Below are 15,755 nucleotides of genomic sequence, written 5' to 3'. Positions count from 1 at the left end.
AGTCTGCCATCCAACATTTGTTGGCAGAAAGTTGGACAACATTTCTTTGAAGGAGCGTACGAACGGTCAGATTTTAGGCAAACAGTCATCACATAATTCCCTGCCAAAAATCTGATCGTGTGTACGAGGCTTTAGACGCTAATTGGTTACCATGCAAATCTACACCAGATTTTGCACTCTCCAGATTTAGTAAATCAAACCCGGTGCATCATGCAAATTAAAAATGTCAAATATTTGTCCTACCTTTATAGAGAAGTAAATTGATAAAAATGTAAACAACTTAGAAAGTGGAGATAATACGTGGCTATTCTGGCTCCCAAACACCTGGATAGTCAAATATTTTGCAGTGCATACCTTTACAACAGTCTTTCTGAACCTTTGCAACACAGAGGAACCTTTAAAATAACTTTCTGGTATCGGGGAACTCCTAATAAAAATGACTATATGTACAACTCAGGATACATTAGTGTGATGGTCAGTGGGAAGAATTCCCCTCTTACAGATAGCTAAATAGATCAATGGTGCTGGAGAGAACTTTTCTGAGAGCAGAAATTGCTCATTGCTCAAGGAACCCCCAACAACCTCCGGGGGAACCCAGCTTTAAAGTCCATCTATGGTGAAAATGTACAATCCTATATTAAATTTCCGCATTATATTCCACTTATTTCTAGCCTACTATTAATCTGAACAATCTTGATCTATGTAAACATACTCTTAAGATCGCCACACGTTTACCTGCAGAACGTCTGTGACACGTAGTCGCTATGCCTTGTGCTGTCAGGAGGGGGTGTCGGTACAGGGATCACTGTGTAACAATACAGTGATCTCCTCTGCACCCCACTGACTGCATGCGCTGATCCAGTGGAGATTTTCCAACAAGGCAGTTCATGAAAAGTTGATCGATAAATCAAGTGCTCTTGAATAGGAACCACCAGACATGGATTGAAATGTTGCCATTTCTTGCTGAATTTTCAATCCATGTCTGGCCAGCGTAAGGCAAGCTGTATTTTTCACACATACTTAAAGGCTCCATTCACACCATGGCGTTCCGTTTTGCAGGCAGAATCGCCGTGATCCTGCCCGCGATTCAGAAACGCCACAAATTGCTGGACGCCCTTGCGATCCCCATTACTTTGAAAGGCACCCAATCGTGGCACAAACAGAACCGCGGGAAGCCCAAAAAAAAAAAAAAGAAAAAAAAAAGTGTACTTCTTTTGGTCGGACGTCTCGCGGCATTTCTGAACAGGAAACGCTATGGTGTGAATGGAGCCTAAAGCATATCTCTTGCCCAACTCCCTCCTTGTTGGCCTACCTCTACACAAATCTTTCAGTTGACAATGAACGCTGTTGCCAGATTCAGTGTTCACCACCCCTCTCCTCTGCCCAGCTTTTTACTGGCTTCTGCTCACCCAATAAATGAAATGTAAAATATTAAAATCGGTTGCAAACTCTCCCCCACAACTTTGTCCCATGTAAATCAGCATAAAAAACCCCTAATGAACACTGCTTGTAGATATCTTCTTACTTGCTTAGTATTGGTGTAATCCTTTTTGTTCTTTAGAATGACATCACTGAGCATGCCCAGATCTCCCCTGATTTACGGCACACTCTCTGTCTTATCCATCTGTTATCAGGACTTCCTACAGCACACAACACTGAACTTCCAGGAGACTGCAGAATCACTCAGAGCTTCCTCCTACCCCCCATGTGACATCACGTGCAGTGTAAAGCAGGGCATGAGACAGCATTACTGCAGTCTTATCAGCTGAAGCTGATAAGACTCACACAGGCAAACACTAGATAATCAGCACAAGTAAATACTATGAAATAAAACAAGTCACCTATGAGCAGGGTTACCATAGAAACGTTGGATTGAGAAGGAGGCTTGGTTAACAGTACAGGAAGTGCTCAATGTAAGGGCGGAAATGCACTCCACTGTGGACTCAGAAAACAATACTTAAGATGGCGCTGCCTAACCCCTGGAAACAAGTTTTTTAAAAGTTTCTTTAAACCGTAAGTAATATGTGATTTGGGCTGGATTACAGTGACTGTAGTTTGATAATTACTTATTATAATGGACTAAATGAAAAGAAGCATCAGAGTGGGAGAGTTTACTTCCTCTTTAACATACAAGCCATCCACAACTCTGCCCCCAGCTACATCACCAATCAGGTCTCCAAATATCAACCAAATTGTTCTCTCTGTTCCTCCTCCCATGACCTCCTGCTCTCTAGCATGCGCGTCATCTCCTCCCATGATTGACTGCTGGTCTCCAGAGCCCCTCCATTCCTCTGGAAATTAGTACCCCAATCTGTCTGATCATCTCCAACTTTGAACGATCACTGGAAACTCATCTTTTCAGGAAGACCTATCCCATCTCCATCTAACAAATAAAAAACTTACTTTCTCCAAAAGCTCATCCCCCACAGTTTACCTTTTGTATCACTTACCTTTTTATAAATTGTAAGCTCTCAGGAGCAGGGCCCTCCTAACACCCTTGCCTTGAATAGTATTGTTACTGTTCTATCGTCTATTCTATTGTACAATCTGTTGGCGCTATATAAATCCTGTATAATAATAATAGTTTGGCTAGAGTTGAGTTTTGGGTATCTTACAATAGTGGAGCACAACAGCAAGTCCTCACCAGTGTAGTATTCACATTCAAAGCTGATAAACAAGCTAAAAAGGTGGGAGGTGACACAGAAGCAGAAAAGCTGCAGGTTCTGAATAGTGATGAAACCCTCTGGCAATGCTGTTTGAATCACAAGAGTGGCTGAACAGAATAACAAAAGGTTTCCAAAGCAATAACAGATCACAGAGATGCATTTTGAACATGCATTTGACTGCAGAGCTGCTTTGCAAGAAATGTGAGGGAAGGAAATATTTTTACCCAATTTCACCAGCTATTTTCAAACCTGTACTGGAAGTAACAGGTGGAAGCGGGTTGGTTGCTGCAGGCAACACAGACATTTCTTTTTTTTAAGCTTTTCCAATTGAGCCCTATTTTTTTTTTTTTTTTTTTTTTTAACAGCTGCTTGCTTTTAGCAGTCTGCGATGGAAGAGAGTAGAAGAGTCAGAATAGAGGCAGCGTAGCATGCAGTGTGTTTGGTTCTTACCTGTACATTTAAGGACTGTGCAGCGGCCTGTAAACTTGTTCCAGCAAGCTGGACCTATGATACAGGGCAAACACAGCACGTGAATCTGGTACCAGCAAACATTTATAACCTACATGCCATTACAGAACAGTCATTCAAGCAGAACTTTAGGCAAACCACATCATTGAAATACCTCCTGTCAGAACTGCTGAGGTCTATTGTTTCTGTTCACCCAAACTTGTGATCTAGGAACCCCTGCCAGAATGCACAGCCTGACCATTGACGACACCCCCCCCCCCCCCCCCCCACACACACACACACACGCACACACACACACACACACACTTTGCATCAGCACATCTTGATCATTACTTTTGTCATGAACTCATGAAGCAAGTCATCACCCTTTGCTGTCTCCTATTGTCAGAATGTTCACGGCAGCATCAGCTGGATTTGCTCCTAGTGCTGCTCCTCCCTTAAAAGTAAGGGGGTTTTAGGTCGCGCTATGGATTGTGGTTTGGGTAAGAGCAGCCCCTATTTAAATTCCTACCCAGTAAGGGAAGGAATAAAATGAAATAGGGAGGGGGGGGGGGGAAATAGGATTGGCGCTATACCCTTTAAAAAATTGGAGACTTAGGTATACAATTAGCAAGAAATTTCCAGCAGGCTGGATAATAAAATAAAATAGATATGAATAACTGTGTATGTGTCAGTTAGTGTCAACCAACAATTATTGTATCCTTTAAAGACCATAAGTGTCATAACAAATCATAAATTCATAAATCATTAAACAATTGTAACAGCATGCAATAAAAATATAAAGTGCTAGGTGCTGGTGAACAAATACTGGTATTTGTGACAAAACTATATGAATAAAAAGTAGAGCTTAGTATAAAAAGTATATATAAAGGTATATATAGAAGAAATATATATAAAAAATATATATAAAAATATATATATAAAATATTCCGTTTATCTGTTAAACGTATCAAGTCCTCACGTAGTGTAACTGTGATGAAAGGTGCATATTACATGGTTGAATAAAGATGCAAGACGGTGAAAAAATGTGGTAAAATTTAGCAGTATGAAAAATGCAAAAGTAAAAATGAAAATAAGAATAGTAATTAAAAATAGTAAAAAAAGTAATTAAAATGAGTAAAAAAGTGTCCCTCAAAAAGGTGGTTATGAATTAGTGGGGTGTCCTCTGCGGGTGAAAGTGAAGTGAAAGGTGGAGGAGATTTCAATTGTTGTTCCCGGTGCTCTGTGGCTATTTTTATGCAGTTGCTCTCACCAGAGTTATGGCCCCTTCCGGGGTGGATCAACCTTCACAGTATCAGCCACTGTGTAGCTCTCTGGCTTGCCTCTATTGCGGTTCCGGGAAACCTTCGTTCCTCCGTTCATATGCCGTGTTCGGTTATATGTAATGAATAAGAGGCATATCCATGGTGCAGTATGTCTTATAAAACTTCGTATTTATTATATTGCGCTCCAGAGGACGTCTTTGATGACGAAACGCGTAGGGCGTGGCCAGAAAGCATACACCGCTAACTCAGAAGGCGTGCTAGCCGAACGGAATCTTTCCTTTCAATATACACATATGAACAGATGTTTGTGAGTAATACTTTTGCCTATATAATAAATACGAAGTTTTATAAGACATACTGCACCATGGATATGCCTCTTATTCATTACATATAACCGAACACGGCATATGAACGGAGCAACGAAGGTTTCCCAGAACCGCAATAGAGGCAAGCCAGAGAGCTACACAGTGGCTGATACTGTGAAGGTTGATCCACCCCGGAAGGGGCCATAACTCTGGTGAGAGCAACTGCATAAAAATAGCCACAGAGCACCGGGAACAACAATTAAAATCTCCTCCACCTTTCACTTCACTTTCACCCGCAGAGGACACCCCACTAATTCATAACCACCTTTTTGAGGGACACTTTTTTACTAATTTTAATTACTTTTTTTACTATTTTTAATTATTATTCTTATTTTCATTTTTACTTTTGCATTTTTCATACTGCTAAATTTTACCACATTTTTTCACCGTCTTGCATCTTTATTCAACCATGTAATATGCACCTTTCATCACAGTTACACTACGTGAGGACTTGATACGTTTAACAGATCAACGGAATATTTTATATATATATTTTTATATATTTTTTTTATATATATTTCTTCTATATATACACCTTTATATATACTTTTTATAATAAGCTCTACTTTTTATTCATATAGTTTTGTCACAAATACCAGTATTTGTTCACCAGCACCTAGCACTTTATATTTTTATTGCATGCTGTTACAATTGTTTAATGATTTATGAATTTATGATTTGTTATGACACTTATGGTCTTTAAAGGATACAATAATTGTTGGTTGACACTAACTGACACATACACAGTTATTCATATCTATTTTATTTTATTATCCAGCCTGCTGGAAATTTCTTGCTAATTGTATACCTAAGTCTCCAATTTTTTAAAGGGTATAGCGCCAATCCTATTCCCCCCCCCTCCCTGCTCCTCCCTTGCCCAGTCCAAAAAGCTACTGTACTGGGCCTGATATCAAGACTAACTATATTCAGAGAAAGCCTAATGAACACATTATCTTTTCTTACCCACCTGGAGTTCAGCTTTCAAAACTGTTTTTTTGTCCCACCATAACTTTCAAGGGTATAAATTTATGTACACTTCTAGAAAATCTATAATTTCACCAATATAAAAAAAATAAACAAAAAAAAACGAAAAAAAAAATGTAAGTCAAAGGCATAATGAGCTAGTATGCATTTACTAGCCCATTATAAAATACTTACCTTAGAGCAAAGCTCTCTCAGCAGTGACCGCACACCGCTGGCATTTCCCCTGGAGTTTCTTCCGGGTTCACGGGGTCCAGCGCTGTGACTGTCAGGAACCTTGATGCCACTCCCACCTAATTGCAGGAGCCACCGGTCGGTCACGGCACAGGGCCCTGAAGAAGTGGCATGGGCGGCAGTTTCTTCAGGGTGCATGTGACAATGACGTCAGTGTATATAGTAAATATCACCTAAACGGTGCAAGTTTAGGAGATATTTACAGTACCTATAGGTAAGCCTCGTTATAGGCTTACCTATAGGTACAATTAAAAAAGGAAGACTTTACTTCCTCTTTAAAATTAATACTTTAAAGAGAAGTCTTTTTTTTTTTTTTTCAGATTCATACTTACCTAGGTGGATGCAGCATCAGTCCAACATGGCACCTGTTCCCCACCAGCTCTAACAGTGAGAACCGAGCGATCAAAACTGTCAGTTTTTTAGGCCCTGAGAACCAAGCAGACGGACCCATGAACATGAATAACAGACAAGATAAGATAACAACTTTGACCAAGTGAGTTTAATATCACTCTGATCTATTATGAATTTGTAAGTGCTGAAGAGTTTTGTTGGCAGGTATATAAATAAAATAGTTGGCGGCAATAAATTATTTATTTATTTTTTAAAAGACCGGCTGTTCAGTTGATTGATTGTACACACCGATATCTGTGCCTAGCGATATTTTTTTGTAATCTCTCTTTTTATTAACAGAAAATCTCTGCAGTCTTTAGAGAAGAAGTGTGCTGTACAAGTGAACGTAAAGAGTGTCACCGCCTTGCAAACCTTACTCTAACAGTGGAGTGGGCACTCTCTAGCAGTGCATATAAAAATTCTTTTAGGAGGCATCCAGACTTCTGTAGAAAATGCCAGAACTCTACTATGCAAACCTACTGCTTAACCAAATAAAACTAACACAAAAGTGACCCCTGTTCATCTTTAGGAAGGCATATATTCGTAGATTGGACAGGATTAGGTTCTGTTTGCCCATAGTGCTTGCTCTCCAACAACTGAAAAAGTCTGAGACATGTCACCCAATCCAATAATGAGCAGTGTAGACAACACTAAAAGATGAACGCCAGGAATATGAAAGTGCTTGTTTCTGCTTAGGGTACCAATAGAAAGCACATTTACTTACTTTATCCCTCACTCCTAAAGGCTTCCTCCGCTCTGTGGGACCGGTCCCCTAAAGCCAATACTCTTTGGTGCTCTGATGTTATTAAGTACAATACAGAGCCAGCAGACCCTACATTGTAAGTGAGGAATCCCAAGGCCCACACACAACCTGGAGTGTCAGAGAAAATAGGTGAGCATCGGATGCTGGAGGAGTGAGGGATTAGGTAAGCAAAAATGCTTGTTACCGGTAGAGTAGATGGGAACAAGAATTTACCCCTTACAGTGCATGGCCGAGCCCTTTGGGAACGTCCCATTGGATGAAACACTTTGTGGCGGAGCCTGTGTAGACGCCGTCACGCCTGCCTGCTGGAACTATTACATGCTTATTATGATGCTGTTCTATGTGACTAGATACACATCACATTTGTTCAATTGAAGTAATCAGGTTGCACTATGGAATGCTGTTCATTTCTTTTTCTGGAGTGACATCAATGTCAGAAGGCAAGCGATTGCACTGAATCTCTGTTGGTGTGCCCTGTTACTTCCAAGTTCTTAAAGAAATCTCGCTGCTGTGATCCTTGCTGGTGTTCCCTGTGGTTTCCTTGATTGGGGCTCCAGAACCCTGATACAGAGCGCCATTTAGACCACCTATAATTTGCGGATCTGATAATCTGGTAAGAGGCTGCATGTCACGGTGGTGGAATACACTATTTGGAGATAAGGATGAACTTTATTTGATTGCATTATTGGATTGGTGGTGAGGCTCACTTGTGCGTATATATATATATATATATATATATATATATATATATATATATATATATACACACACATACACACACACACACATACATATACACACACACACACACACACACACACACACGTTTTGTGTGTACAAACTTTATAGGTTTCCATAACTGGAGTGATGGTGAAGCTTGTTTAGATACACAAGTTTGGCATGTATGGACTGTTGAGTGCATTGTCACAATGGCGGTGGATCCCACTCAATTTTTTTTGTTTTCGGATTTTATGTGATTACACAAATCTTTCATAACACATTGCCCTGTCTTTTACAAGTGCAGACATGCTAGGAATTATGGAGGAAGATTCCCCTTAACATCCTCCTTGAAGACACAAGAAAAAGCGAGAAGAAAAAATAATCGCCAAGGTCCTAAAGGTCTCCAAAGCGTCCTTTTAGACCAGTGATGGTGAAACTTGGCATCCTAGATGTTTTGGAACTAAATATCCCATGATGCTCAACTCCACTTCATTGCAAAGTGCATGAGCATCATGGGAAATGTAGCTCAAAAACATCTGGGGTGCCAAGGTTCGCCATCACTGTTTTAGACAGTTACAGCAACAAGTGTTTCCATCGGAAGGATTTCCCCTCTATTCCTGTGATGGTGATAACTCAAAATCTTTGATTTTTTTATCGCTGTCTCAGCGACAATGATCACCAGGACGAATCAAGTGGGTGAATCTTACAAGTAGAGACAGCAATACAACCCTGACAGAGGCTCTGACCCCTCATCATTCTATCCATAACTACAAACAAAAAAAAGTTTGGGCCTGGGACACATTTCAGTGACTGGGTTGATCTTTCTTAGTGAAGAGACGTTCGGAGGTAGCCAGCAATGAGAGAATCATGCAAGCACAGCAGCAAATCCCGGCTCTTTAGAGCAGTGGTTCTCAACCCTGTCCTCATGTACCCCCAACAGGCCATGTTTTGGGAATTTCTCATAGATAAAATAGTTGTCCAAAATACCAAACCATTGACTCTGATTTGAAACTCCTGTGCAAGATAAAAGGAAAACCTGCAAACATGGGCTGTTGGGGGTGCTCGAGGACAGGGTTGAGAACCACTGCCTTAGAGGACAGGTACATAGACACCCATTGCTATCTACGACACATGTGCCTCAATTGCCATGCCTTAGAAGAATTCGGCATTAAATTCCAGCCACACAATCTGCACAGACGTTCGTACAATTCCCCCATGGTTGTTTAAGTTTGCCCCCCCCCCCCCCCCCCGAAAAACATAAGGCTAATGGGCCTCTATCGAACCTGAGTGTTCGACTCTGATAGTAAAAAGCTTTAACCGATTGAGCAGCTCCAGAAGGTTTCACCCCCTTCATGACCAGGCCATTTTTCTTATTCAGCACTGCGCTACTTTTTCTGGTAATTGTGCGGTCATGCAGCGCTGTACTCAAACAAAACGTATATGATTTTTTTTTCACAAAAATAGAGCTCCCCTTTGGTGGTACTTGATCACTACTGGGTTTTTTTTATTTTTTGCGATCTAAATGAAAAAAAAAACCTTATGGGGGAATTCCTCCTACAGCGCTATTGTATTCATACAAGGCTCTCCGCTGGCAGAACACAATGATTGGGCTTGTGTCATTTATTGTTCGGGGGGAACAAAAAAGAGGGGTTTGCCCAAATCCGGCTCTCCGCGCTATTTTATGTGGACCTCGCACCTCTCCTGCAACTGTGGCAATCCCCCCCCCCCCGTCTCTGCCTCCACCTCGTCTCAGCAGTCAACAGCAGAGAGGAGGACAGAACTCCTCCGCCAGATCCAGCACCTCTCCTTGCAACCCCAAGGAGGCTCATCTCTGCTTCCCACCCCTTTCCCCGTCTCAGCAGTCGGCAGCAGAGGGGAGTACAGAACTCCTTCTACAGATTCTGTACCTCTGTGCAGCCGCAGCACCCCTTCATATTTGCCTCCCCTGGTCTCAACATTCAGCACTCCTCTAGTCCTCCTGCAGAAGTAAGAAGGGAGCACTGTAATGTAAGGGAGGAAGGGGGACACTGTTGACATCTGATGTAAAGGTGGTGGGGTGCTCTGGACATCTAGTCTTACAGATACAACCAGCCCTTTCAGGGCAATCATAACACCGACGCTGCCTCTGATGAAATGGAATCTGACACCACGGCTATACTTGGATAAAAATTCGACCTGTCCCTGCTGAGCCGGCCGAATTTTTATCCATGTATGGCCGGCTAAAAAAAAAAAAAAAAAAAAGGCCCAATCACTTATAAACAGACTGTCAGCAAGCAGGCAGTTATGGATACTTTTATTTAAAAAGCCCATGATGCTTCCGTGACCCCTCTCATGTGACAGTCAACTTATAAATTATATATTATATGGGTACTGCATTGTATGGTATTGTGTTGCTAAGAACTGTCTTGAGCATTGATGCATATGTGCTTTATAATGTTTTGTACGATGGGCGGTATTGCGAGAACCGCTCCCCCCCCCCGCCCCCCTTTTTTTCTTAATTCTGTATTCCCCCTTTAGTTCCTGTTATTTTTATTGATTTTGATCTCAAAAAGCCCATGATGCTGAATAAAGTAAAATAGTTGACAAACAACAAAAACATATATCAGTTTACTTAAAGTTATATTAAGGACATTTTTTTTTTTTTAAATAAGAAACATGTTATACTTACCTGCTCTGTGCAGTTGGTTTTGAACAGAGCAGCCCCGATCTTCCTCTCCTCTCCGGTGCTCCTGGCCGTTCCCTCCTGCGGAGTGCCCCCACAGCAATTGGGGCACTCGAGCCGGCTTGCTATTGGGACACTTGAGCCGAGCTGTCGCTCTGTGTGTGTCCATTCAGACGCGGAGCTGCGGCTCGGCCCCGCTGCCTCTCTCCGCTCATTGGCTCACTGACTTTGATTGACAGCAGCAGGAGCCAATGGCCGGCCGCTGTGCGTCTCAGCCAATTGTGAGGGAGAGTCTCAATCTAGGCTTACCTGTAGGTCAAAGTGGTTTGTAAGGGTTTACAACCCCTTTAATGCACAAGATAAAAAACTTCTGACTTTAGAACCACTTTAAAAAACATTAAAAAAAAAAATTTAAAAAAAAAAAAAATACAAACAGCCCCACTGGCACGGGACCTGAACAAATAGGTTAAAATAGCAGGAGTAACACTGTCCTCTTAGGCCCCTTTCACACATGCGGACATTATGTCCGTATTTCATCCATCCCTTTGCGGATGAAATACGGACATGCATGCATTCCTATGGGATAGCGGGTGTCTGGGGATAAACATCCGCAGACACCCGCTAACCATCCGCCTCCGCTACTGTCCGATTCTGCAGACGGAGGAAAATCCTATTTTTCTATCCGTCTGCAGAGCGGATCGGATGAACACGGACAGACGGGTCGTGCTCATCCGATCCCCATAGAGGAGAGCGGAGATCTAACAGGACGGTCCCTGCACAGAGACCGCCCTGTCCGCCGCCGGCTCAGCGGGGACAACAGAGCGATCCCCGCTGAGCAAGCGGATCATCACGGGGCGGATCATTACTGGCCTTCATGAAAATATACAAAGGACAGCTCACTGACAGAGTAGAGTTAGAGACAGACAGTCTGGTGGCAGTGGACATCTTCCTATCTAATAGCAGGATTTGACCAAGACCTTCTGACCCTTTGCGAGTGTGAACAGATCTGTGCACCAACCCCCCATTACCTATTCCCTTCCTTTTTTACACCTTGCTGTGCAGAAGGGCAAATTTAACCAACTCTGATTTTGGATGGACTTCTCTCATCATTCATCGATTTGGTATGAAAGAAGCAGTCAGCAGCAGGAATAGGATAGAATCCAAAATATCACAGTACTTTCTTGACAAAGAACAGAATATCTGTTTATATTCTTACCTGGTGGAGGTGTCCGAGGAAGGCCTGTGCTTGGGCTGTCGTGATGGCCGTTCCGACAGGCACTGGTTGCTTTTGAAAGTCCAGACCGTTCGTTTGTGTGCCTGCAAAAAAATTGCAGCATTATTATTATGCTAAAAGAACATGTAATGGTTTTATACAGCCGATAGATGGCACATATATAGCAGACTATGGAAACCAGCCCTCGCCCATACTATCCAGGACACCAGTCTCTTCTGTCAATCTCAGGGTGCTTGTATGAGGTAGGTCTTCCTCCCTTAGAACAAAAAGGGCAGTGAGGAATCTGTCAATGTTTGGTCCCACTGCTAACGCTCAGGCCTGGAAGTTCCATCTGGGATTTAGCTGATGATTACGGATCAGCAGAGTCTGTCAAATCAATTTTCTCAATTTTTAAGGCTCAAAGGCAAGGGATTGGCAAATTGATTTGTCTTGGGTACTGTGCTGTTACTGCCGGCTGGCTTCTCCACCTCCTCCAATCAGAGAGCACTTTGCATTCATTCATAAAATGCAAAGCATTCTCTGAATGGTGCCTGTGCTGAGCGGACACCTGCAGCAGGCCAGCCACTCAGCACGGGACCCCGAAGTTAGTGAAGATCACTGGAGTAACAGTGTCTACCTTCAGTGATTTCGACCAGGTATGGTACGATAGGTAGTTACACTGGTCCAAGCTGGACCAATGTAATTATGTGTAAAATATCTACTCCTGGAATTTCTCTTTAACCACTTGACCGCCGGAAGATCTTGCACATGGAGCATGCGAACATGCCTGAGCTCATCCTTACTCCCGATCAACGCTCTCAGCCAATGGTGGAGAACCCTGATTGGAGTGTTCTGGCAGGCGGCCCATTAACAGCTCAGTCACCAAGAGGTAAAAAAGAAGACGGGGAGGGGACTCCAACACACAGCCTGTGATTGACAGCGTCAGCTTTGTTCCTGTGTGAGGAACAATCAGCTCTCACTGAGCTCTGCAAAGTGCAACTTCAGCTCCCTGTACCCGCTTTCTGAAAGCTCAGACAAGAGGTAAAAATTCTGCACTTTGAATGGCTGCGGGGAAAGGGCTGCAGGGAAAAAAAAAAAAACACAACTTATGTAGGAGGATCTGTTTCATCTCTATCACCTGAGGCCAGTCACTACACAGGATATATGTAAGGGTTTACGACCACTTTAAGTGCAACATACAACATATCAGTAATAATTGGAGTAGAAAGAAAAAATTTTTATATTTCTAATGTATTTTTTTTGTTTGGCAGGCACTGGGACTGCAGTTTTGAGAATTATTTCCATCAGATGCTATGCCCGATTTACATAGTTACATAGTAAGGTTGAATAAAGACACCAGTCCAACCTGAGTGAGTTTCTACAATTGTCCCTATCCCTGTACATTGCACACTCACATCGGTCCCCACCCTCAAGGAGCCCACAATCCAAGGTCCCCATTCATATACTAGGGCCAATTTTGGACAGAAGCCAATTAACCTACCTGCATGTCTTTGGAGTGTGGGAGGAAACCGGAGTACCCGGAGGAAACCCACACAGGCACAGGGAGAACATGCAAACTCCAGGCAGGTAGTGTCGTGGTTGGGATTTCGAACCAGCGACCCTTTTTACTGCTAGGTGAGAGTGCCAACCACTACACCACTGTGCCGCCCGATTTAAAGTAGATCTCTAGGCAAAACTTTTTTTATTCATTTTGGATAGAGTAAGGAAGGGTTATAACCCCTGTCAGATTTTTTTTTTCCTGCGATCTGTGTCCCATTGGGGAGATTTCCCTTTACTTCCTGTCCCATAGCCCCACAGGAAGTGAGAGGAAATCACTGCAAATTAAGGGAAGGTCTTGGGGACCCCCATTGGGAGATATCTCCTTTATTGCTTTTCCGGGGACAACCCAAAATGTGGGATTTTCTTTTACTTTCAGTGATAATGGTAAACAGGACAAATAGAGAGGCTGAATCTCCATAACAGGAGTACAGACAGTAATAAAAACAGACAGGTCTTCTAATCCCCTCCCCACTCTATCCAAAACTAAAAGAAAAAGTTTTGTCTTTAGTTATACTTTAAGTTTAGTTTATAGTTATAGGATTGCAGTCAGGCACACATTCAGATCCATACCTGCGTTTCCATCCCCGCTGTCTGTTGATTTGCTGCTTTCTGACGGATTATTCATTCTTGCATCTGTAGAAAAGGAAAAGGTAAAATGTATTTTAAAAAAAACAGACACCACAAACACATCAATTATGAGAGTGCATAGTGTGTACTTCCCATAGAAAGAAACCATCAGTAACTTTTTAGGCAAAAAACAAAAATATAAAATTTAGGAGGAGGACTGACCATTTAAAAAAAAGGAGAAGTAAGGCCAAAGCTCTTTTGACCATACTTCGTATGTGGATAACAGGAGTGCACTTATTTCTGCACTCCCGTGACTCAGCCAACAGCGGGCTAAAGATTGTCGCCAGCTCACGTCCCCGAGTCGGTCCAGGCTCTGCAGGGATCCCGACAATAATGTTGGGATTCACCCGAATACCTGAGCAGCAGCTGGCTCAGCCTCTTAGCGTACCGCACTACACTGGGGTAAACTGTATAAGGAGCATAGCCTAAAAAGGAGATGTCTAAACACACAAAAAACAAAAAAACATGAACAACTTCCAGGATGTAAAAGAAAATGGCACCATGCAATGTCCATGGGAACAGATACTGAGAATTATACCCAGCATACAGGACAAGAGAACTGGTACTGTGCAGAATCTATATATACAAAATAGGAACAGATACCGAGAATCAGGGTGGATATAAATCATGATAAAAAAAATAATAATATTTTTTTGATTTTTATCATATTTTAATAAAATGCTTTTTGGAGTAAAAATAAATAAATAATCTATCGATAATTTTCTATTTAAGATACATTAATAATTTAGGTTATTCAGCATGATAAGAGCTTAGTTATGTGGCATGAGGCTGAATATTCTGAAAGATTTCCATTTTTGGTAACCTCATTCAATGAATCCAAGCTCTGCAAGCTGATATAGCATGCACTGCATTGATGCATTCATACAAATTTCACAGTAACCATAAGATAAACCAAAGTTCAGGAATATTCCTTCACCCCATTGTTTTGCAAATCTATGTACACTACAAACTGTATGATTGAATCGGTTCTGATATTGCAGTTTTAGTAACCTGGCAGCTTATTATTCTAAATAGGAAACCTTCATTTTGTTGGCAAATAAAAATTCGAACTACCAGCAAGAATAAGTCCTTACATTTAACAGCTTCCCGACCAGCCGCTGCAGTTATACTGGCTAGGTTGGCTCCCCTGGGCGAACAGTTGCAGCTATACGTCGGCTCGTCTTTTGAACACTAGGTGGCGTGCTCATCACAACACCGGTGCCAATGAGAGTGCCTAGCAGTCACGATGACCGTGGGGCACCCGCGATCGCTCCATACAGACAGAACGGAGATCTGTCAATGTAAACCAGACAGATCTCCGTGCTGTCAGGGGTTAGGAGAGCCATCTGTTGTTCATGCCAAGTATGAACAATGATTGCTCTTCTCACCCAGGCAGTCCCAACGCCCCCCCCCCCCCCCCCTTAGAATCACTTCCTAGGTAACACACTTAACCACTTGATCGCCCCTAGTGTTGACCCCTTCCCTGCCAGTGACATTTACATCGTAATCCATGCATTTTTATAGCACTGATCGCTGTATAAATGCCAATGGTCCCAAAAATGTGTCAAAAGTGCCCGATCTGTCCGCCACAATGTTGCAGTCCCCATAAATAAAAAATAAATAAATAAATCGCTGAACACCGCCATTACTAGTAATAAAAAAAAACAGAAATCTTTCCTCTATTTTGTAGACACTATAACTTTTGCGCAAACCAACCAACGTATTGTGATTTTTATTGCCAGAAATATGTAGACGAATACATATCAGCCAAAACAGTGGAAAATATGTGCTTAAAAAAAAAAATAAAAAAAAAAAAAAAAAATTGGGGATATTTATTATAG

The 15,755-nt window shown here is 42.1% G+C and overlaps 1 protein-coding gene across 1 annotated transcript in view; it reads right to left on the bottom strand.

Moving 5' to 3' along the window:
* POU2F1 (POU class 2 homeobox 1) overlaps positions 1-13,917 on the bottom strand; it is a 92,198-nt gene extending 78,281 nt beyond the window's left edge. The window contains exons 1-3 of the mRNA XM_077479745.1: positions 13,858-13,917; positions 11,731-11,831; positions 3,117-3,170 (exon numbers count right to left, since the gene is read on the bottom strand). Coding sequence (XP_077335871.1) covers positions 3,117-3,170; positions 11,731-11,831; positions 13,858-13,912 — 210 coding nt within the window. The 5' untranslated portion in view covers positions 13,913-13,917. The remainder of the gene's footprint in view (positions 1-3,116; positions 3,171-11,730; positions 11,832-13,857) is intronic.
* Between the last annotated feature and the right edge of the window lie 1,838 nt (positions 13,918-15,755).

Source organism: Lithobates pipiens, unplaced genomic scaffold (assembly GCF_037356315.1).
Source record: "Lithobates pipiens isolate NorthernLeopardFrog02 unplaced genomic scaffold, aLitPip1_a1.2 Scaffold_16, whole genome shotgun sequence".
Lineage (NCBI taxonomy): Eukaryota > Metazoa > Chordata > Amphibia > Anura > Ranidae > Lithobates > Lithobates pipiens.
The sequence above is the reverse complement of the archived record's forward strand: the minus strand, read 5'-3'. Positions and strand labels throughout refer to the sequence as shown.